Source organism: Sapajus apella, unplaced genomic scaffold (assembly GCF_009761245.1).
Source record: "Sapajus apella isolate SASKATOON/1434 unplaced genomic scaffold, GSC_monkey_1.0 scaffold7, whole genome shotgun sequence".
Taxonomy (NCBI): Eukaryota; Metazoa; Chordata; class Mammalia; order Primates; family Cebidae; genus Sapajus; species Sapajus apella.
In genome coordinates, this window is record NW_022436947.1 from 11,052,390 (window position 1) to 11,074,597 (window position 22,208).

Here is a 22,208-nt window from a genome sequence, read left to right on the forward strand (position 1 = left end):
GAATCTTACTAATTATGATTACTGTCCCTCACGTGTTTCATAGAAGCTGGATGGCGCTTTGTAGGAATATTTGGGAAAGATTGTTAAATTCAGTAGTAGATTGAGATGATCATTGCAGTCTTTTAATTGAAAAATAATTTGTGTAAGAAGATACTCAACTCCAAGTTCTGAGGCCTTGATTATAGACATTATAAAAATAATGAGGAGGAGCTTTTACTTAATGAAACTTTGAAACCCTTTTGTCAAAAAGAGCTTTTGATATTTATTAGGTTATTCTTTATTAAGAGGAACAAGGTTAAATTCTTAGATGGAAATTTTATGTAAAGTACCCCATTTTATTTGAGAGGGTGTTTATGCCCTCTTGATGTTTACAACTTCTATGGTAGCATATTCAGTTATAGGAAACAGAGTAGTCGTTTTTCCCTTAGGAAGCACTCTTGTTCTCTTGACTCTGATCATGTGTTTTTATACAAAGCGTCAAGATAATGACACTCATAGCCTGCTTTAGGAAATTAATCCTTTAATTACTAAAGTGGCCACAGATGATGTAAAACCACTCATAGAGACAGATAACACCAGTAAAGCCTTAGACCTGTGAGCATGTGTCCTGAGGATGCATGAGCCAGTGTTGAACCTGCTAGGACCATCTTCAGATTGTATGTCACCTCCTTTATACGTGTCCAGTCTGAATTTACAACTTCTAAATTAGAAACTATTATCCTTTTCGTCTTGCCTTTGTTTAGTTCAGTGTGAAAAAGATATTCTATTTGTGTACATTGGACTTGGGTATTTTAAAAAAATCTTTAATTTAGTTCCATGTGATTCTATTTTTGTGTAAATATTTTGTCATCTTTCTAATCCATGTGCTACCTTCTTCTTCATGTTCTTTAGTACCATGCATTGGGAGTCCTGTATCACCTGAGAAAGAATGATCGACTTGCTGTTTCCAAGATGTTGAATAAGTTTACTAAATCTGGTCTCAAGTCACAGTTTGCTTACTGCATGCTGATCCGAATTGCCAGTCGCTTACTAAAAGAAACTGAGGATGGGTAGGTGTATTCTCCTAAACTTGAGTTATTTTCTATTTGCAAGTTAATATACCTTAGAGTTTGTTTCCTTCACGAATATTTTTTGGGCAGTGCTGACTTTACAGATGAATTTGATGTTTTTTAATTTAAAACAATTATAGAATTTCAAGTAACATTTTTTTTTGCCTTAATATAAGCTCTTGTATGTGTACTTTATTAATAGTACATTAACAGACTGATATTGAACAAAAAATATGCATTAATCAGAAGATATGTAGATAATTAAATATGAAAGTTGGAAGGGACATTAAGAATTACTCCATCTATCCCTTTTATTTTTATAAAAGAGAATGTTGAAGTACTATATTTAGTAATTTGCCCAAGATCATTCTGCAAGTTTGAGGCACATGTGACTTACCAAGTATACTTTAGGAGCCTTTTGAAGGCTAGGAAAGAGTAGGAAAGGGAGAGATCTTTTGAGGTGTATAATCTGGGGATGGATCTAGGAAGCAAAAAAGACCCCTTCCCCAGCCTGAAAGGTTTACAGCTGAATTCCAAAACAAAGATTTCTTATGTGGCCTGGGAAACGGAGATGTCACACAGAGAAAGATCTCTAGAATCTGCCTCTACTACTAAAGCCCTACTGAAAGGGGAAGCCTGTTCTGTTTCTCAGATCATTTGTAAACAGCAGATAACTGAATCTAATTAAAGCTGCAGCAAAGTCCTGACCCAGATCAACTATTAGCTGCTAAAAATGAAAAAGGGCCTGCACTTTTCTAATGATAAGTATTATTTACATCAGTCTCTACTGCACCTTTACAAGCAGTGTCTAGCAAACAGTCAGAAAAGACAGAGGCAGGGACATGCGACCCATAAACAAGAAAAGCAGTCAGTAGAAGCCAATTTACAGATGACCAAAATATAGAAATCAGAAGGCAGTGACTTTACAAATTAGTAGGCAGTGACTTTTAAACAACTTTTGTAAAGTGAACACTAAAGCTGTTTTGTAAAGTGAACTTTTGTAACTTTTTTAAATTACATCTTTCCACTAAAGAGTAGAAAAGATGGACAAAATGTGTAAATGGGTAAGGAATGTAATAGATACATAGAAACTAGAAAAAAAATCTTGAACCAAAAAATACAATGTCAAAAATAAAAATTATTTGAAGCACTTAATAGCAGATTGGACACAGTGGAAAAAAAGTTAGAGAACTTGAAGACAAGTCAGTAGAAATTGTCCAAACTGAAGTATAGGGAGAAAAATAAGAAAATAAAAGAGTAGAGTATCAGAAACCTAGGGAATATATCAAAAAGTCTGATACTTGTATAACAAGTCTCAGAAGGAAAGGAAACAGAATGGAGCAGAAGTAAATCTTTGAAGAGGCGATGGATATATTAGTCCGTTTTTATGCTGCAGATAAAGAAATACCCAAGACTGGGCAATTTACAAAAGAATGAGGTTTAATGGACTTACTGTTCCACATGGTTGGGGAAGCCTTACAATTATGGCAGAAGGCAAGCAGGAGCACCTCTTACATGGATGGCAGCAGGCAAAGAGAGACAGAGCTTGTGCAGGGAAACTCCCATTTTTAAAACCATCAGATCTCTTGAGACTTATTCACTGTCATGAGAACAGCATGGGAAAGATCTGCTCCCATGATTCAGTTACCTCCCACTGGGTCCCTTCCATAACACATGGAAATTCAAGATGATATTTGGATGGGGACACAGCCAAACCATATCAATGGATGAGAATTTTCCAAAGTGAATGAAAGGGGCCAGATGTGGTGGCTCATGGCTGTAATCCTAGCACTTCGGGAGGCTGAGGCAGGTGGATCACTTGAGCTCAGGAGTTCGAGACCAGCCTAGGCAACATGGCAAAACCCCATCTCTACCAGAAAAAAATACAAAAATTAGCCAGGCATGGTGGTGCAGGCCTGTGGCCCCAGCTACTTGGGAGGCTGAGGTGGGAGGATCGGTTGAGCATGAGAGGCTGGGAGGCAGAGGTTACAGTGAGCTGAGATGACACCACTGTACTCCAGCCTGGGTGACAGAGTGAGACCCCTCATCTCAAAAAACAGTAACAACAAACCTAAAATGAATTCAAGATGGTCAGTGACACTCAAGCAGGACAAATAAAGCCATACGTAATCATAACCTAGTCATATATATCACAAGTAAAAAGTTGAAAACCAAAAGAAAAAGAATGAAAGAAAAGCTTGAAAGTTGCTTTTTTTTTTTTTAATTAAAAAAAAAATAGCACATTAGATTCATCAGATTCAGGGAAACAAAAATAAGAATGTTTGATTTCTCATTAGAAAAGTGGATGCCAGAGGAAAGTGGACATCTCAAAATTGTTGAAACAAATAACTGTCAATCTAGAGTTCTATACTATAAAAGTATCCTTCCAAATGAAGATGAAATTAAGACATTGTCAAGCAGGAAAAAACAAAAACCAAAACCTGAAAGGATTGGTGTCCAGCATACCTGCATCATAAAGATGCTAAAAGAAGTTTTTCCAGCTAAAAAGAAATGATAGTAGATGAATGCCTGGATCTTCAGGAGGAATGAAGAACAACAGAAAGGGTAAATATTTAGGTAAATTAAAAGGTAAATATGTAGGTAAATTGTAAATATATACAATTTTTACTGAAACCGGCAGCATATATATATGTAGAAGTGAAATATATGAAAATAGCAGCATAAAGGGCATGAGGGAGAAAAACAGACATTTGTAAAGTTTTTATATCATTCATGAAGTAGTTTGTTATTTGATGATATACTGTGATAAGGATGAATATTATAATCTCTTGAGGATGAATATTATAATCAACAAAAAAATCTTTATAAAACATATAGATCTTAAATGTCAACAGAGAAGATAAAATGGAATATTTAAAAATATTCAGTTGAGCTTTCTCCTTCTAGTAATGGTGTAGTTTGGCCAGTTTAATCCTGCTGCAAATAATGATTGTCATTAGTACAAAGATATCCCTCCCCTAAATGAAGAAAACCCGTAACAATTTGAAAATACTGGGGAGTGGTGAAAAGCAAGCAAAAACTGGAGAGACGTAGTTGATGCCTGAAAGACAAAAGCTATACTGGGTGAAATTTGTGTGTTTTTGGCTATTCTCTTGAGGGCATTCTACAATTCTTCAGTGTAGGATGATAGAAAGCTACGGTTTTTCCTGGACAGAGTGGTCAAAATAGTTTTAGGTTGGAAGAGTAACTGAAAACTTAGAGTGGATATCCTGGAAAGGAGGGAGCTGTAAGAGGAATGAGTCTCAAAATCAGTTTTAAACTCTGCAGAAATCACTGACTGGTCACTGAACTATGTACATACAGGAGAATAGGAAACCTGCCAAAAGCAGTAGTTGTAAGATGTAAGATGAAAAAACTGAATGGAGAATTCAGCTGCAGCTCAGTATGGAGGAAATAAAGTTTGGAGTTTGATCCCAGCCAAACTCCATAAGTTCTAGAGTCTTTACAATATCTCATTATAATGTTTAATAGATTATAAAAATTACCAGAAGTACAAAGGATTTGGAAAATGTGACTAGTGGCCAAGAGAAAAAGCAATCAATAGAAACTGACCCTGGTATGATCCAGACATTGAAATTAGCAGACAAAAACTTTGAAGCATCTATTATAAATTTGTCCTTGATTTACTTTATTTATTTATTTATTTATTATTTAAGACAGAGTCTCTCACTCTGTTGCAAAGCCTGGAGTGCAGTGGCGTGATCTTGGCTCACTGCAAACTCTGCCGTCCAGGTTCAAGTGATCCTCTCGCCTCAGCCTCCCAAGTAGCTGTGACTACAGGCATGCACTACCACACCTGGCTAATTTTTTTTATTTTTTGTAAAGATAGGGTTTTGCCATTTTGCTCAAGCTGGTCTCAAACTCCTGATCTCAAGAAATCTACCCACCTCAGCCTCGCAAAGTGCTGGTATTACAGGTGTGCACCACCACACCCAGCCTTGTCCATGACTTTAATGGAAAATAGTTATCATGATTGAACAGGGAAAATGGAAACTGCAAAAAGAGCTAAGTTGAAATGCTAGAACTTAAAAGTACTATGTCAGGATTCAACTAGAAAAGCAGAACCTGGAGGATATAAATATGTAGAGATTTGCTTATTTACTATGTAATCTGGGGGCCAACTAAGCAAATGTAAAATTCAAAAAGGACAGGCTGTCACGAAGGAAGATTGCAGGCAGGCTAGAACTCAGGGGCACAGGCCAAAGTTGCTCTCTATAGGTGAAATTTGTAATTTCACATTTTGCTATAAACAGCAAGATGAAACTGGGTCACAGCTTCATTTTTGGAATTCTCAAGTGAATAATCCAACTTCATTGTTTATAAGTTCTGCTTCACAAATAAGTACAGGGCACAAATTCCCTAAGCTTTCTGCCAATACGTAATAACAAAGATCTACCTTACTCAAGTTTACATTAACATGTTTTCACTTGCTTCTGAGCCCTTACTACAGCATCTTTTAAGTTCAGATTTCTATAGACAGTTCATAAGCCGTGACCAGATTTCTTTCTTTTCTTCTTTTTTCTTTTCTTTTTTTTTTTTTTTTTTTGAGATACAGTCTTGCTCTGCTGCCCAGGCTGAAGTGTAGTGGCACAATCTCAGCTCACTACAACCTCCACCTCCTGGGTTCAAGCCATTCTTATGCCTCAGTCTCCTGAGAAGCTGGGACTATAGGCATCCCAGCACTTTGAGAGGTTGAGGTGGGTGGATCACTTAAGATCAGATTTCTTACAAGTCTGTTCAAAACTAGGCATCATCTATCATATTCTGCAAAATTCTTCCAGCTTCCACTCAGTGCCTGATTCCAGTCAGTTCTATGATTTGAGATATTTGTTGCAGTAACACTTCACTTACAGGTACCAAAATTTGTTAGTTTTTTTATTGCTGCCGTAACAAATTACCCTTAAATGTAATGGCTTCTAACAAGATCCAATTATTATCTCATATATCTATAGATTAGAAGTCTGACATGGGCGTCATGGGGCTAAAGTTTGAGATCTTGGTAGGGTGCTGTTGCTTACTGGTGGCTTTGGGGAAGAATCCGCTTCCAATCTCATTTAAGTTGTTGGTCAAATTCATTTCCTTGAGGCTGTAGGTTGTTGGTCTCTGTTTCCTTGCTGGCTTTCAGCTGGGGGTTAGTTTATGCCTCTAGAGGTTGCCTGTATTTCTTCTCATGCTTTGAATGAGCAACTAAAGGCCTCTCTTAAGCCCTTGCATGTTGATTCATAAGTGTCTGATCCAGCAGTGGTAATTTGAGCTGCACTTTGAATCTCTCTGACTTGCCCTTCTGCCATATTTCTTCTGCCTCCTCTTTTAGCACATCTGTTTTAAAGTGCTCATGTGATTAGATTGCACCTACCTGCATGATGTAGGTGACAATCTTAATTATATCTGCAAAGTTCCTTTGCCATGTTGTAATGTAACATATTCATCAGTTCTAGGAATGAAGACATGGACATCTTTGGGGAGCCATTCTGCTCCAACAAGTATAATAACTGAATCGGGTAATTTGCTGAATGGATTTAACAGCAAATTAGAAATGGCTGATGAGAGAGTCAAAGAGAGTTAGTGAATTTGAAGATAGAACAATAGAAAGTAACTAATTTGAAGAACAGAGAGAAAACAGATTAAAGAAAATAAAAAGCCTCAAGGAACTGTGGAATAAGATCAAGTGGCTTAACGCATATGTAGCTGGAATCTAGAAGCAAAGGTGATAAAATGGAGCAAAAAAGATATGAAGAAATAATGACCAAATATTTCTCAGTAGGGGTTTATTCTAGAAGTATAAGGTTGATCTAACAGTAAAAGATAGCATAATACACTTCATTTTAAAGATATAGGAGGAGAGTCTTAATGTCTTAATGGATACAAAAAAAAGCAATTGATAAAATTTAATGGCAATTCACAATTGAAATCTTTGCAAACCAGGACTGGAAGGGAACATGATTATTCTGACAACAGTACAAAAAAACTCCACTAAACTTTATACTTATTGGTGGACTATTAAAAGCTTTCCCCTTGAGTCTGTGAATAAGAGAAACAAGAATGCCTGCCATTTTATTTTTTATGTAGTATTTTGCTAGAAGTCCTACTTTGTGCAATAAGTGAAGAAAATATCTACAAATTTGAAAGGCGGACATAACGCTATCTTTATTTGCAGACAACATGGCTGTATATATAGCAATTGCAAAATAACCTGTACATTATCTATTAGAGTTCCTATGTAAATTTACCAGTGTTGCTGGATAGAGGGTCAATATCCAAAATTAGTTTTATTTCTTATTCAAGCAACCAATCAAAAAGATAAACTTTTGAAAAGACGGCACAATTTATAATTATATTGAATCACTTCCTTGGGTATGTGACTACCAAATTTGTGTGTGTCTTTACACAGAAAATTATACAGTATTATTTAAAGTATAGCCTAAATAAATAGAGGTATACACCATGTTTTTAGACTGGAATGTTCAATATTGTAAAGATACATCTTCTTAAATTGACCTGTGTATTCCACAAACCCCTAATTACAGCCCCAGTTGGCTTCTTATAAATAACTAAACAGAAATTCATACATTTGTGTGTTAAAAGACATGCAGTTGATCCTTGAACAACATGGGTTTGAACTGCATGAGTCCACTTACACATGGATTTTCTTCCACCTCTGCCACTCCTGAGACAGCAAGACCTCCTCTTCCACCCCAGTCTACTCAATGTAAGATGATGAGAATGAAGACCTTTATGATGATCTACTTTCACTTAATGAATAGTTAATATAGTTTCTCTTCCTTATGATTTTTAAAATATTTTCTTTTCTCTAGCTTACTTTAACAATATAATATATATTATATACAACATAAAACGTGGTAATCAACTATTTTTGTTATCAGCAAGATGATCAATAGTAGGTTATTGGTATTGATGTTTTGGGGAAGTCAAAAGTTATATGTGGATTTGCAACTGCATGGGGTTTTGCACTGTTAACCCCATGTTGTTCAAGGATTAACTGTGCAAGATGCCTGTGGTAATATTATTCATAATTACCACAAAAAAATTTTTTTTTGAGACTGAGTTTTGCTCTTGTTGCTCAGGCCAGAGTGCAATGGCACTGTCTCAGCTTACTGCAACCTCTGCGTCCTGGGTTCAAGGGATTCTCCTGCCTCATCCTCCCCAATAGCTGGGATAAAAGGCACACGCCCCCACATTTGGCTAATTTTTTTGTATTTTTAATAGAGATGGGGTTTTTGCCATGTTAGCCAGGCTGGTCTTGAACTCCTGACCTGAAATAATCTACCTACCTCAGCCTCCCAAAATGCTGGTATGACAGGCATGAGCCGCTGTGCCCAAATTGCCACAAAATGGAAGTAGTCCAAATGTCCATCAGTGTGCTAGAATCAAAAAATAATTTGTGGTATATTCATATAGTCAAATATTATACATAATGGAAATGAACAATTACTGTTAAAGGCAATCACATAAATCTCACCAAGAAGTCATACACAAAAGAATATATTTTATATAGTTCCATTTATGTTAATTTTAGACTTAACATAGGCAAAACTAACCTATGATATTGAAAGTTAGTATAGTGATTATCTCTGAGGTAGGAGCACATTAATTTTATAGTAATTCACTTATGATTCTCATACTGTCATATCTAACACCAGATTAAAAGGATAGTAAATATTTATTTTCCCATATAATTTTTGCAGGTCAGGGGTTTGAGAGCGTCTTAGCTGGATTGTTCTTATTTTGGGTATAAAAGTTGATAATTCTGAATTGATGTTTAAAAAAAATTTTTTTTTAATTAGTAACAAGCCCTAAAATTCCAGAAGATAATAAGTAATGGTGTAGAAGGTGATATTAGTTTATGGCCATACCACCCTAAACATGCCTGATCTCATCTGACCTTGGAGGCAAAGCAAGGTCGGGCCTGGTTAGTACTTGGATGTGAGACTATCTGGTAATACTGGATGCTATAGGCTTTTAAAAAAAAAAACGGGGAGGTGGTTGGCCAGCCAGCGTGGTTCATGCCTGTGATCCCAGCACTTTGGGAGGCCAAGGCAGGAGGATCACTTGAGGTCAGGAGTTCGAGACCAGCCTGGCCAACGTGGTGAAACCCCCGTCTCTACTAAAAATATAAAAAATAGCTGGCATGATGGTACATGCCTGTAATCCCAGCTACTCAGGAGACTGAGCAGGAGAATCGCTTGAACCCGGGAGGCAGAGGTAACAGTGAGCTGAGATTGTGCCACTGCACTCCAGCCTGGGCAACAAAGCAAGGCTCTGTCTCAAAAAAAGAAAAAGAAAGGTGGTATTAGGTGGAAGTAAAAGTATGCTGTGTGTGTGTGCGCCATCATCTTGTTTGGGAGGAAAATATGGTAATAATATGAAACTTTATTGTAATATTATAAATATAACTAATATAATATTTAATTATATGAAGACCACAAATTGAATGTAAAACTTTCAAAATGTTAAAGAAAAATGGAGGGAGGAAAAGTTGATTGAAAATTGATAAGGAAAAAATGAGTGAGGGAAAGCCTTCAAATAGACAACAAAAAATACATCAGGTACAAGTAAGTGTAACTGTATGTGTTATCTCTTGCTGTGTGGTATATTGGACCCAAATTTAGCAGCTTATAAGAAATACTTATTGTCCCCCTGTTGCTATGGTCAGGGATCTGAGGGAATTTGTCCAGTTTTGGTTCAAGTTTCTTGCCCTGTGAGTTTATAATCAATTTGTTGGCCAAGGCTGCAATCGTCTGGGCCTGGAAGATCCACTTAGACTTTTACTCATATAGTTGTTGACAAGCCTCAGTTTCTCCCTGGCTGTTGGCCAGATAATTTCATTTCTCACTTTGAGAGCCTTTCTATAGGCTGCCTGAATGTTCTCACTGCATGGCAGCTGGCTTCTCCCAAAGCAAGTAAATTGAAAGAGTGAGTGAGCCTGATATGGAAGATGCAGTGTTTCATAACCTAATCTCAAAAGTGACAGGCCATCACCTCTCATGTATTCCTTTGGTCACACAGACAAACACTGGTACATTTAATGTCTACACAAAGATGTAGAATTTTAGGATATGTTGGGGGTCATCTTGGAGAACACAAAATATAACATTTATCACAATGAATATAAGTGAATTTATGTATTAAGAGAGTCTCAGATTGGGTAAACAAAATGAAACAAGAGACCTATTATGCCTTTACAAAAGACTCTTGTAAACAAAATGACAAGAAACATTCAAAATAATATATAAAAAATATATACTAGCTATACATTCACACACATAAAAAATGCCATGTAACAATATTAATATAAGCCAGAATAGGAATCAGTGTGTAGAACACCAAAAATGACAAAATGGGCCAGGCATGGTGGCTCACGCCTGTAATCCTAGCATGTTAGGAGGCCAAGGTGGGTGGATTGCCTAAGCTCAGGAGTTCAAGACCAGCCTGGGCAGCATGGCAAAACCCTGTCTCTACTAAAAATACAAAAAATTAGCCGAGCATGGTGGCGTGTGCCTGTAGTCCTAGCTACTCAGGAGGCTGAGGCACAAGAACCTCTTGAACCTGGAAGGGAAAGATTGCAGTGAGCCAAGATTGCACCACAACACTCCAGCCTGTGTGACAGAGACTGTCTCAAAATAAATAAATAAATAAAAATGACAAAATGGAATTTTGTATTTTGACAAAAGTAATGGTCCAAAAACAAAATAATAGGAATGAACTTGTATATACTTAATATTAACAACATATAGTTTCAAAATATCAAAGCAAAATCTTTATACAGGAAACTAAGTCCTCTTGATCTTTTCATGGAGACTTTAACACAACTATTTCAAAAACAGAGAAATCAAGTATAAAAATGTAAGACTGGGCCAGGCACGGTGGCTCACGCCTGTAATCCCAGCACTTTGGGAGGCCGAGGTGGGTGGAGTTCGAGACCAGCCTGGGCAACGTGGCAAAACCCCGTCTCTACTAAAAAAAATTAAAAAATTAGCTGGGCGTGGTGGCAGGTGCCTGTAATCCCAGCTACTTGGGAGGCAGAGGCAGGAGAATCGCTTGAACCCAGGAGGCTGAGGTTGTAGTGAGCTGAGATCACGTCACTGCACTCCAGCCTGGGCGACAGAGCAAGACTCCATCTCAAAAAAATGAAGTAAGACTGTAACTGATTTGTATGTTACTGATAAAAAAAAATTGACCTTCTATTTAGAACCCTGTATCTAAGAGATAATATGCAGTATTCTTTCTAAAAATTTAAATTGAAAACTCTATAGAAAAATGGATAAAACATATTAGTTGTGTGTATATTATATACACTTGCTATGGAACACCCTTATAATGACCACATGCATTAGGAAGTAGCACATTTCTTTGTACCCCAGAAATGCTTTATGTATCCTCTTTTATTATGATTTTTTACCCCCGGAGCAAATTACTATCCTAATTTCATGTCAGATTTACCCTGGGTATGTATCTCTAAACAGTAAAGTTTAGTTTTGCCTCATTTTGAACATTAGGTCAATAGAATCATGTTCTGTTTTGTGTCTTTTTTTCTTTTTCTAGTGAAAGTACAGAGATTTACTGCAAAGAGAAATGTGTACACTCAAGAAAGGGAGTGCAGGCATACTCAAGAAAGAATTTCATACAAGGGGTTTTGGGGCTGCTACCTTTATGGGTTGCTTTAAAGGGGTAGAATATTCATGAAAATTTCTAGGAAAAGGTAGAGATGTCTCTGAACTGTAGTGCTACCCACTCATACCAAATGTGGGTGTTCTTGGAACTGTCATGGTGCTGATGGGTGTGTGACTTAGTATGTTAATGAGCATATAATGAGGTCCTAGGTGAAACCTAGGTCAAATCCAGTGCCATATTGGGTCTGAGAGATCTTAGCCAGCTTGGTCCACGCACTGTTTTTCAGGGACTTATTAGCCCATAGCCTCAGTCCTGTGAAACCGCTGGCTGAAATTTTCTATACTCAGGTGACCACATAGTATTATTCCTGTCTCATTTTATCCATCTTAGGGCCTCAGGGACTTCCATCCCTTATTCCTTAAGGGTTGATGAGGGATAATGCATGTGGTCATTATAAGGGTGTTCCATAGCAAGTGTATATAATATACACACAACTAATATGTTTTATCCATTTTTCTATAGAGTTTTCAATTTAAATTTTTAGAAAGAATACTGCATATTATCTCTTAGATACAGGGTTCTAAATAGAAGGTCAATTTTTTTTTATCAGTAAAAAGGTCAGTTTTCTGTGTGTACCTCCTGCTGATTTAGGGTCGTTGGCCCTGCCTGGCTGCCTGCTCTAAGGGTCCCAAGGGTGGGTCATCAGAAGAGTCTGAATCTGAGGCAGGAATTGCTTGGAATCCTTGCATGACCATCATTTTGATGTGGAATTGTTGAAGACATAAACTTTATAAGGAGGTTAAACAAGCAGGGAGTAAACAGCAGCAATAAGAGGATAGATGAGGTAGCTACTAGACGTCCTAGGAAAGGTAGGAACCATGTCCCACTAGGTAGGTATCCTTTGATGGGGTCCCAGATGGCTTGAGTGTTGGAGTTATTAAAATTTTTTAGATGGATAGCCTGTTGGTAAATCTTTTGTAGTTGTAGTTCAGCTAATACTGAATTGTTACCATAAGAACAGAAGATGGGGTTTATTATAGTGCAAGCCCCTCCAAGCAGTTCATGCTCTGGCCTGGTTAGGGCCTCATACAGTGGCTTAGTAATGAGCTGAAATCCTGGGATCCAAATCATCCCATACCTAGGGAAGTCATGTTTGCTTCTTCATTTGTGAAGATCTCATCTTTAAGATAGCCTCCTTTTGTTTGACAGACGAGATCTGGTTTCCTGAGCTTAGAATATACGCCAGATATTTTATTTCCATTTTAGAAATCTGGGCCTTAGATGGGGAGACCTGATACCTTCTTTCTCCCAGGAAGTTTAGGACTTGAAGGGCATTCTTATGTGAGTTCTCTTTAGTGGAACTACATACAAGGGTGTCATCCACATATTGGAGTGTGGCTCCCCTTTCTAGCTCTAGCTCCCTTAATTCTCATGCCAAGGCAATAACAAACAAGTAAGGGCTATCCCTAAAGCTCTGAGGCAGTACTGTGCAGGTGTACTGCTGGGTAATAATGGTTCAGGATGAGTCCACTCAAAAGCAAACAAATATTGAGAGTCAGTGTACAGAGGGATACACACACACACACACACACACACACACACACTCAAAAGCATCCTTGAGATCTTATACCATGAACCAGCCCTTGCTCCAATGTTCCAGCTTCCTACACTAGAAGCCACAACCATTACCTATTGGTTTGCTGTTAGGGCTGTTTAGTCCATGGGTGAAGAATCCCCCTGGGTGACCCTGAGGTTGTAGGCCACTGCTTATTGCCACTGCTGTCATTTGGGCCTGCTGTCTGTCCCAGTGTTTGCCATGTTGGGTCCTTTCAGCCTCTTTAGCCCTGTCCCTATTATTGAATACCCTAAAAGTCACATCAAACATTAGATTAATATGCATTTGGGATCCCAAAGCCAGTTTCTGTAATTTCCTCCTGATGTCAGGTACTGAATAACTAATAAAGTATGTCCCTAGAAAAATTTGGCCAGCATCAGTACTGGGATCAATGTTAGTTAGGCTGTTAATTTTTTTAACAGACTTCACAAGGCACCCCTGGAATACAGCAGAATTTTCATCTTTTCTTTGTTTCCCTGATTTTATCATAGCTTACAGGCTTAGTGGTACATTTTTTCATTCCTTCCACTTAACAAGTCACCATGTGATTTTTTTTTCTTAGATAAGCCTGGCCCTGTTGATAGTTCCAATTAGGGCCACTGTTAAGCACAGACACGGCCTCCATAGTATATTGTTCGGGGTCCCCAATCGGCAAGTTGTCAGCCTAAGCCTCGGCCTGTGCACAGATATACTGCTTTTCCTCAGGGGTATAACACATGGACAAGATAATATGAATATGTCCCCAAGTTAACTCAAATGAGAGTGAGACAGCCCAAAATTCCTCCATAAATTTGGTTAGGTCCTCTGAAAATTGGCCCAACCTCTGTCTGCGGTAGGCTAGATCAGACATCACAAAAGGTATACGCACCTAGATAGTCCCAGCATCTGTCCCTACTGGCCACCTCCCCAAGTGGGCATAACTTAGAATGGTCGAGAAGGTAGGAAATGCTACTGTGGGCAACTCCAGCAGGATTCTGCTCCTTCTGTAGAGAAGGGTATGAAGGTTGGTAAGGAGGTGGATTAGCAGGAGTCTGGAGTTGCATTTCCCAAAAGGGGATCATGCAGGGTATCTGGTGTCCCATTTGGTTCCCCTAAAGGGGTGTGAGCATAACCAAGGCAGCAATTTCTGTGAAGGTCAAGGTTCTGATAAATAGCCGTGAAGGCTTGTGTTAATACATAGGCTGTTTCAGTCCACTCCTTCTGATGTTTCCAAAAAAGATCTAATTGCAAGATCTAAATTATTATTTAGGGTCTTGTTCTCTGGCTATTGCACCCCAATTCTAAAAGAGAGTTACCTGTAGCTTTGACTTGTCCTGGGAATGACCTGAAAGATAAAAGAAATAACAGTATATTTCCCTCACAGAGGGACTAGTTCCAGCGTTTACAAAATGCCAGGTGAGTGAGCTGGTGGTTCTAATGTGGCTGATGATGCTCTGGGTTAGGTGGCCATAAAGATGATACTGGTGGGCTGTGGGAGAGTCCCCAGATGCTGATGGAATCTCAGCCCCAGCCAGCGTCTCAGATCTTGACACCAGCTTTATGGCGAGGCCAGGAAGACAGTCGTCCCTGTTCCCTTGGCTGGCTGCCTTGGTGTCCAGGTGTCCCTGGAGCCCTAGTATTGTTCTCCAGGCGTCCATGGCCCCTGGGGCTTTGCTTTCAAGGTTGAGTAGGATGTGTGTGGACATAATTTGAAAGCAGCAAGCCTGCTGGAATCCATCTGAATATTTATTACCAAGTAAAACTTGAGAGTATAGATAATTCAGCATGGCCAATTAATAGCAACCTTGAAGGGCCCCCTTAAGAACACCTGGCTTTGGCATTCCAGCAGGCCTATTTTGCTGTGTCCAGAGTTCACTAAACTTTTGTGTCAAGTATGAGAAAGAAGCGTGAGAAGAGAAAATTGCAAAAGCAGTGTTTAAAGAAAGACGGGAAAGGGAAAACAGTTCTCAACCAAGGTCAGTGTCTTGGCACAGCTGGTCCCTTGGAAGAACAGAAGACCTTTCCTAGGAAAAAGTCATAATGCTCCGTGGCAGCTGTCTAGCCACTCCACAGTATGGGATTTTACTCTACCAACCCTCATTAGTCTCTTGTCCAGGAGGACTGAGGCACCTCTGCATTCAGATCAAAGTCTTTCCACCTCCGCTGTCACTGTCAGGGTGAACTGGGTTTTCCAGATGGAGGGAGCCGAGGTGCTATGGCTGAGGAGAGTCAGGCTGTAGGAACAAGGAAGAAAAAGTGGCAGTAACTCCAGAGAATGCAAAGACTCCAATTAAGGCCCCAATGGGACTTACCAACTGCTGGTGGTTCTAATTTGGTTGACAATGCTCTGGGCTGGATGGCCATAAAGATGATACTGGTGGGCTGGAGGGGAATCCCCAAATGCCAATGGGACCTCAGCCCCAGCTGGTGTCCAGACTTGACACCATCATGAGAAGGAGTTCAAGGATGAGTCAGAAAATAGTGAAAGTACAGACATTTTATTACAAAGCAAAAAGTGCACACTGAAGAAAAGGGAGTGTGAGTGCACTCGAGAGTCACATCTTGTTTTGTTCATTTAGTATTTTCTTGTAAGATTTCACGCTTGTTTTTGCTTATGGCTCTTGTTCACTTAAATTCTATTTGGTATTTCCTTGATAATTTTCCAGCTTGTAGCTTTTGGGATATAACTCATAAACCATAAAACTCACCTTTTAAAAGTATATGGTTAATTTTTAATATATTCACAAAGCTATGTAACCACCAGCTCTAATTCCAGACCATTTTCATCACTTCAAAAGGAAAACTCCCAACCCATTAACAGTCACTCTGCATTCTCCTTTTCCCTCTCCCCCTGGAAAATACAAATTTATTTTTTGTCTCTGGATTTGCCTGCTCTGGACATCTCATATAAATGGAATCACACAATATGTGGCCTTTTATTTCTGGCTTCTTTCACCTAGTATAATGTTTTCAAGATTCATTTATATTGTAGAAATATCAGTACTTCCTTCTCTTTATGGCTGAATAATATTACATTGTAGAAATATACTACATTTTATTTAGCCATTCATCTGTTGATGGACAAATGGCTTGTATCTATTTTTGGCTCCTAATGAATAATGCTGTTATAAATGGTCATGTGTAATTTTTTATGTGAGCATACATTTTAGTTTTTTTGGGTATATACCTAGGAGTAGAACTGCTAGGTCATAATATAACTCTGTGTTTAGCTTTTTGAGGGCCTGCCAAGCTATTTTTCAAGTGAGCTGCACCATTTTACATCTCTAGCAGTAGTGTATGAGAGTCCAGTGTCTCCACATCCTCACCAACACTTGTCATTGTCTCTTTTTTACTATACCACCCTAGAAGGTGCAAAGAGGTTGTGTGAATCTAATTGTAGTTTTGATTTGCATTTCCCTACTGATCAATGATGTTGAACATCTTTTCATGTGTTTATTGCCAATCTGCATATCTTCTTTGGAGAGATGCCTGTTTAAAATCTTTGCCCATTTAAAACATTAGGTTGTCTTTTATTGTTGAATTGTAGTAGTTTTTTGTATATGTTGGATACTAGATCCTTATCATATATATAGTTTACAAATATTTCCTCCAATTCTTTGTGTTATCTTTCACTTTCTTGATAGTGTTCTTTCAAACACAGAAGTTTACATATTGATAAAGTCTGATTTATCTATGTTTTGTTTGCTTGTGCTTTTGGTATTATACCTAAGAAACTGTTGCCTAATTCAGGGTCACAAAGATTTACACCTGTTTTCTTCTAAGAGTTTTATAGTTTTACCTTTTTTTACATTTGGGTCTTTGATCCATTTTGAGATCGTTTTTGTGTATGCTGTGGGATAGGGGTTCAGCTTTTTGCATATGGCTATCCAGTTGTCTCAGTACCATTTCATGAAAAATGATTTGTTCTCCATTGAATTGTCTTTGTGTCCTTGTCAAATAATTGTGATTTTAATTTGTAATTTTCTTATTACTAATGAGTTTGACAACTTTTTTCTACGTTTACTGTCCATTTGGATACTCTTACTATTGAAATACCTGTTTGAGTTTTACCCAGTTTTTAATTTGGTTTTCTGCTTTGACCCCTTGATTTTCTAGGAGTTCTTTATGTCTTCTAAATGTGAGTCCTTTGTTGATTGTGTGTTTCGCAAATAGCTTTTCCGATACTCTAGTTTGTCTCTTCCCTTTCTTGGTGTCTTTTGATGAATAGAACTTCTTAAGTGTAAGGTAGTCACATTTATCAGCCTTTTACTTTAGAAATAATGTGTTTAGTGTCTTGGTCAAGAAACATTTTCTTACCTTAAGTTCATAAATATATCCTCTGTACTATTTTCCATAAGCATTACAGCTTCAGCTTTCATATTATAGGTTTATAATCTACCTGTGTTTCATTTTGTTTTTCTTTTATAGATATAGTATAAGGTAGCAATTTAATTTCTTTCTTTTCCATATGAGTACCTATCATCTCAGCACCATTTGTTGAAATATATGTCTATACCCACTACTGTACAATATTAGCTTTGTTATAAATCAGGTGTGTTTATATGCATTAGTCTATTTTTGGACTCATATTCACCACTGCTTTTTATTTCTGTTTATGTGCCAGTAACACTCTGCCTTATTATAATAGCTTTCTTTGTATTATTGTAGAAGTATGCTAGAGAAAATCTTCCTCCCTTACTTTTCTGTAAGAGTATTTTCCAGCTCTTGTTTTATGTCATTACTTCTCTGTGTATATCTGTATGATTTCATCAGGGATTGCTTAGCCTTCCCTTCACTGGAATTTGCCTCTTCCTAGGAGATTCTCACCAAGGCCATTAATAACAACTAAGGAGTTCCAACCTGGCTAGTCTTAATTTCCAGATATTTTACTCATTGGGACTTCAGGGCTATTTTCCATTCGCAATTATTGATTAGCCATCCTGATGACCGGGCATGCTGCCAAAATGCCAAAATGAATCTTTCACCTCTGGTCCTTTGCTTTACTACCAGAAAACTATAGTAGAAACCTGACCTGATGTCCAACTTTCTGTGACAGTTCTTACATAATTAAGCACAAATGGCCAAGCAGAATTCATACAAAGCCTACTGGAGTAACATTCATTGGGGAAAACTCATAGAGCCTAGAGTAACACCATATGCACCTGTCCATTCTTTCTGTGTCAGTGTGTAGAAGTCTAATGGCATTTTCATACTCTGAGATAGGGCTTACAACCTTGGGCTTTATAGTTTTTAAACTGCATTAAGTACAGAACCTCCTGCTACTCATTGTTGTGATCAGGTGATACAAGAGCAATATATTGTGGCATTGTTTTGGTTTAAGCCCAATTTCACAACCTAGCATAAATTTTAAGGGGAAGTAGCCCTTCCCTAGTATAATCAGATGCTGTGACCCAGATCTTATAGGTATATGACATGGCATGCCAGTAGCAGCAAGCTCTGTGAGCATTCATGGTTAGGGAAGTATTTAATATCAGCTCTTCCCTTGGCATAATGAAAAGTCTGCTGTGTGGCCAGGTGCGGGGGCTTGTGCCTGTAATCCCAGCACTTTGGGAGGCTGGGGTGGGTGGATCACAAGGTCAGGAGTTCAAGACCAGCCTGACCAACATGGTGAAACCCCATCTCTACTAAAAATACAAAAATTAGCCAGGTGTGGTGGTGGGTGCCTATAATTCCAGCTACTCAGGAGGCTGAGGCAGGAGAATTGCTTGAACCTGGGAGGCGGAGGTAGCAGTGAACCAAGATCGCACCACTGCACTACAGCCTGGGTGACAGAGTGAGATGCTGTCTCAAAAAAAAAAAAGAAAAGAGAAGTCTGGCGTGTTTGCTATATTTTTTTAAAAAGATATTCCTTATCAAAGTATAAAAGTTATTTTTATTCCTAGTTTATTGATTCTTTATGATGAATAGATTTTTAAAATTTTATCATGCTTTTCCTGCCATTATAGAAACAATCTTGATTTTTCTTCATTATTATAATATTGTTTAATTTTAATCTGTTCATATTATTTTCCAGTTTTGTAGTACTTTGAGAAATTTGGATTCTTACATTTATAAAAATAGGTTATAGATGGGGTGAAGGCTTAAATATAACCCCAAATTTTCATTCAGTTAAAGCTAAACATAAGAAAAATATAATCTTTTGATAGGAAAAATATTTTGAAGGAAACGTTTTGATGGAAAATATTGATAGTTTTTTTTTGTAGATAAGATGTCTATTTTTTTAAATTATACTTTAGGTTCTGCGGTACACATGCAGATCATGCAGGATTGTTGGATAGGTACATACATGGCAATGTGGTTTGCTTCCTCCATCCCCCCATCACCTATATCTGGCATTTCTCCCCATGTTATCCCTCCCCAACCTCCCCACCCCTGCTGTCCCTCCCCTAGCCCCCCAAACAGACCCCAGTGATGCTCCCTCTCTGTGACCACGTGTTCTCATTGTTCAACACCTCCCATGAGTGAGAACATGTGGTGTTTGATTTTCTGTTGTTGTGTCAGTTTGCTGAGAATGATAGTTTCCAGATTCATCCATGTCCCTACGAAGGACACAAACTCATCGTTTTTTATGGCTGCATAGTATTCCATGATGTATGTCTGCCACATTTTCCTTGTCCAGTCTATCATCGATGGGCATTTGGGTTGGTTCCAGGTCTTTGCTATTGTAAACAGTGCCACAATGAACATATGTGTTCATGTGTCTTTATAATAGAACAATTTATAATCCTTTGGATATATACCCAATAATGGGATTGCTGGGTCAAATGGAATTTCTATTTCTAGGTCCTTTAGGAATTGCCACACTGTCTTCCACAATGGTTGAACTAATTTACACTCCCACGAACAATGTAAAAGTGTTTCTGTATCTCCACACCCTCTCCAGCGTCTGTTGTCTCCAGATTTTTTAATGATTGCTATTCTAACTGGCATGAGATGGTATCTAAATGTGGTTTTGATTTGCATTTCTCTAATGACCAGTGGTGATGAGCATTTTTTTACATTTGTTGACCTCATATGTGTCTTCTTTTGAAAAGTGTGTGTTCATATCCTTTGCCCATTTTTGAATGGGTTTGTTTGTTTTTTTCTTGTAAATCTGTTTTAGTTCTTTGTAGATTCTGGATATTAGCTCTTTGTCAGCTGGGTAGATTGCAAAAATTTTTTCCCATGCTGTTGGTTGCCAGTTCACTCTAATGCTTGTTTCTTTTGCTGTACAGAAGCTCTAGAGCTTAATTAGATCCCATTTGTCTGTTTTAGCTTTTGTTGCCAATGCTTTTGGTGTTTTAGTCATGAAGTCCTTGCCTATGCCTATGTCCTGAATGGTTTTGCCTAGGTTTTCTTCTAAGATTTTTATGGTGTTAGGTCTTATGTTTGGTAGTTTTTACAACAAAAATTTAACATCTTTTATAGTTAAAAACACATAAGTTAGACAAAAATAGTTTGGGAGAAAAATATTTGCTACACATATATTTGCTACTCATGGAGGACAGTATCCAAATATATTAAGAACTCCTACAAATCAGGAGAAAAGATATCCTGATAGATAAATTGGGAATAACAGCTCCAGATGAGGAAATGCACGTGCCAATAAACGAAAAGAAGCACCACCTCACTAGTGGTTAGAGAAATGCAAACTAAAACAAGATGACATTATTTTTTCATCTTGACAAAATTTTAAATATTTTATAGCATCTAACGTTGGCTCGTACATGTGTATTCTCATACCACATTGCTGAGAGTATAAATTGGTAGAGATGCTTTATAAGGTAATTTCATAGTGTCTATTAAAAAGTAAATATGGCCAGGTGCAGTGGCACACACCTATAGTTTCAGCTACTGGAGAAGCTGAAGTGGAAGGATTCCAAGAGGCCAGGAATTCAAGACTAGCCTGGCCAACATAGCAAGACCCTGTCTCTAAAATTTTTTTTTAAGTTAGCCAGGCGTGGTGGCGAGCACCTATAGTCCCAGCTACTTGGGAGGCAAAGGTGGGAATATCATTGGAGGCCTTTGAGGCTGCATTGAGCTGTGATCCTGCCTGCAAATTGCTACTGCACTCTAGCCTAGGTGACACAGTGAAACCTGACTCTCAAAAAATGTAAACCTGTACAGTGTTTGTGATCCAGCAGTTTCTACCCTGCATATCTGCTGCAGAGAAACCCTTGAACACTTTCACAAAGAAACATATACTGAGATTTCAATTCAGTATTACTTATACTATCAAAATATCGAGAGATGTCTTAAGCATCCATTGAATTAAAGATTGGACAAAATGTTTAATTGTATTATGGGATGTTATAAAATATTAAATCAGGATTTAATTGTTTCATGAAAAAAAAACAAGGTGAAGTAAATGTTCAGCCAACACTATTTCTGTAAAAGAAAAAACTGCACACTGAATATAGTTTCTCTCTGTGTGTATATGTGAATGGCGGGGGATAAATATTTTTTTAAAGATCTGGAAAGATAAATAAATTCTAATTATAGTGGTTATCTTTAAGGAGCAGGGAGTAGAGGACTGCATTGGAGAGTGTCAAAGAGAACTGTCTCTATGTTCTAAATTTTAAAAGAGGAATTTTAATTTAAAAATTTAAAGGTGAATATTACTTGTGCAATTAAAATTTTTATTCAGAAACAAGTATGTTTTCATTTAAAGTTAACAGAATGATTTTTGTAGTAACTGTCCAACTGGATATTGGAAGGCATTTTAGGACTATTGAGAATTGAGCCTTCTCGTAGTTACTTGAATAGTATTTTTCTTTCTTTCCTCCCTTCCTTCCTTCCTTCCTTCCTTCCTTCCTTCCTTCCTTCCTTCCTTCCTTCCTTCCTTCTTTCTTTCCTTCCTTTCCTTCCCTTCCCCCCCTCCCCTCCCCTCCCCTCCCCTCCCCTCCCCCCCT

General features: G+C 38.0%; 1 protein-coding gene across 1 annotated transcript in view; it reads left to right on the forward strand.

The window, feature by feature from the left end:
* Window positions 1-22,208, forward strand: part of COPG2 (COPI coat complex subunit gamma 2) — a 126,400-nt gene that overhangs the window by 51,222 nt on the left and 52,970 nt on the right. Inside the window, exon 9 of the mRNA XM_032275959.1 lies at window positions 892-1,049. Coding sequence (XP_032131850.1) covers window positions 892-1,049 — 158 coding nt within the window. The remainder of the gene's footprint in view (window positions 1-891; window positions 1,050-22,208) is intronic.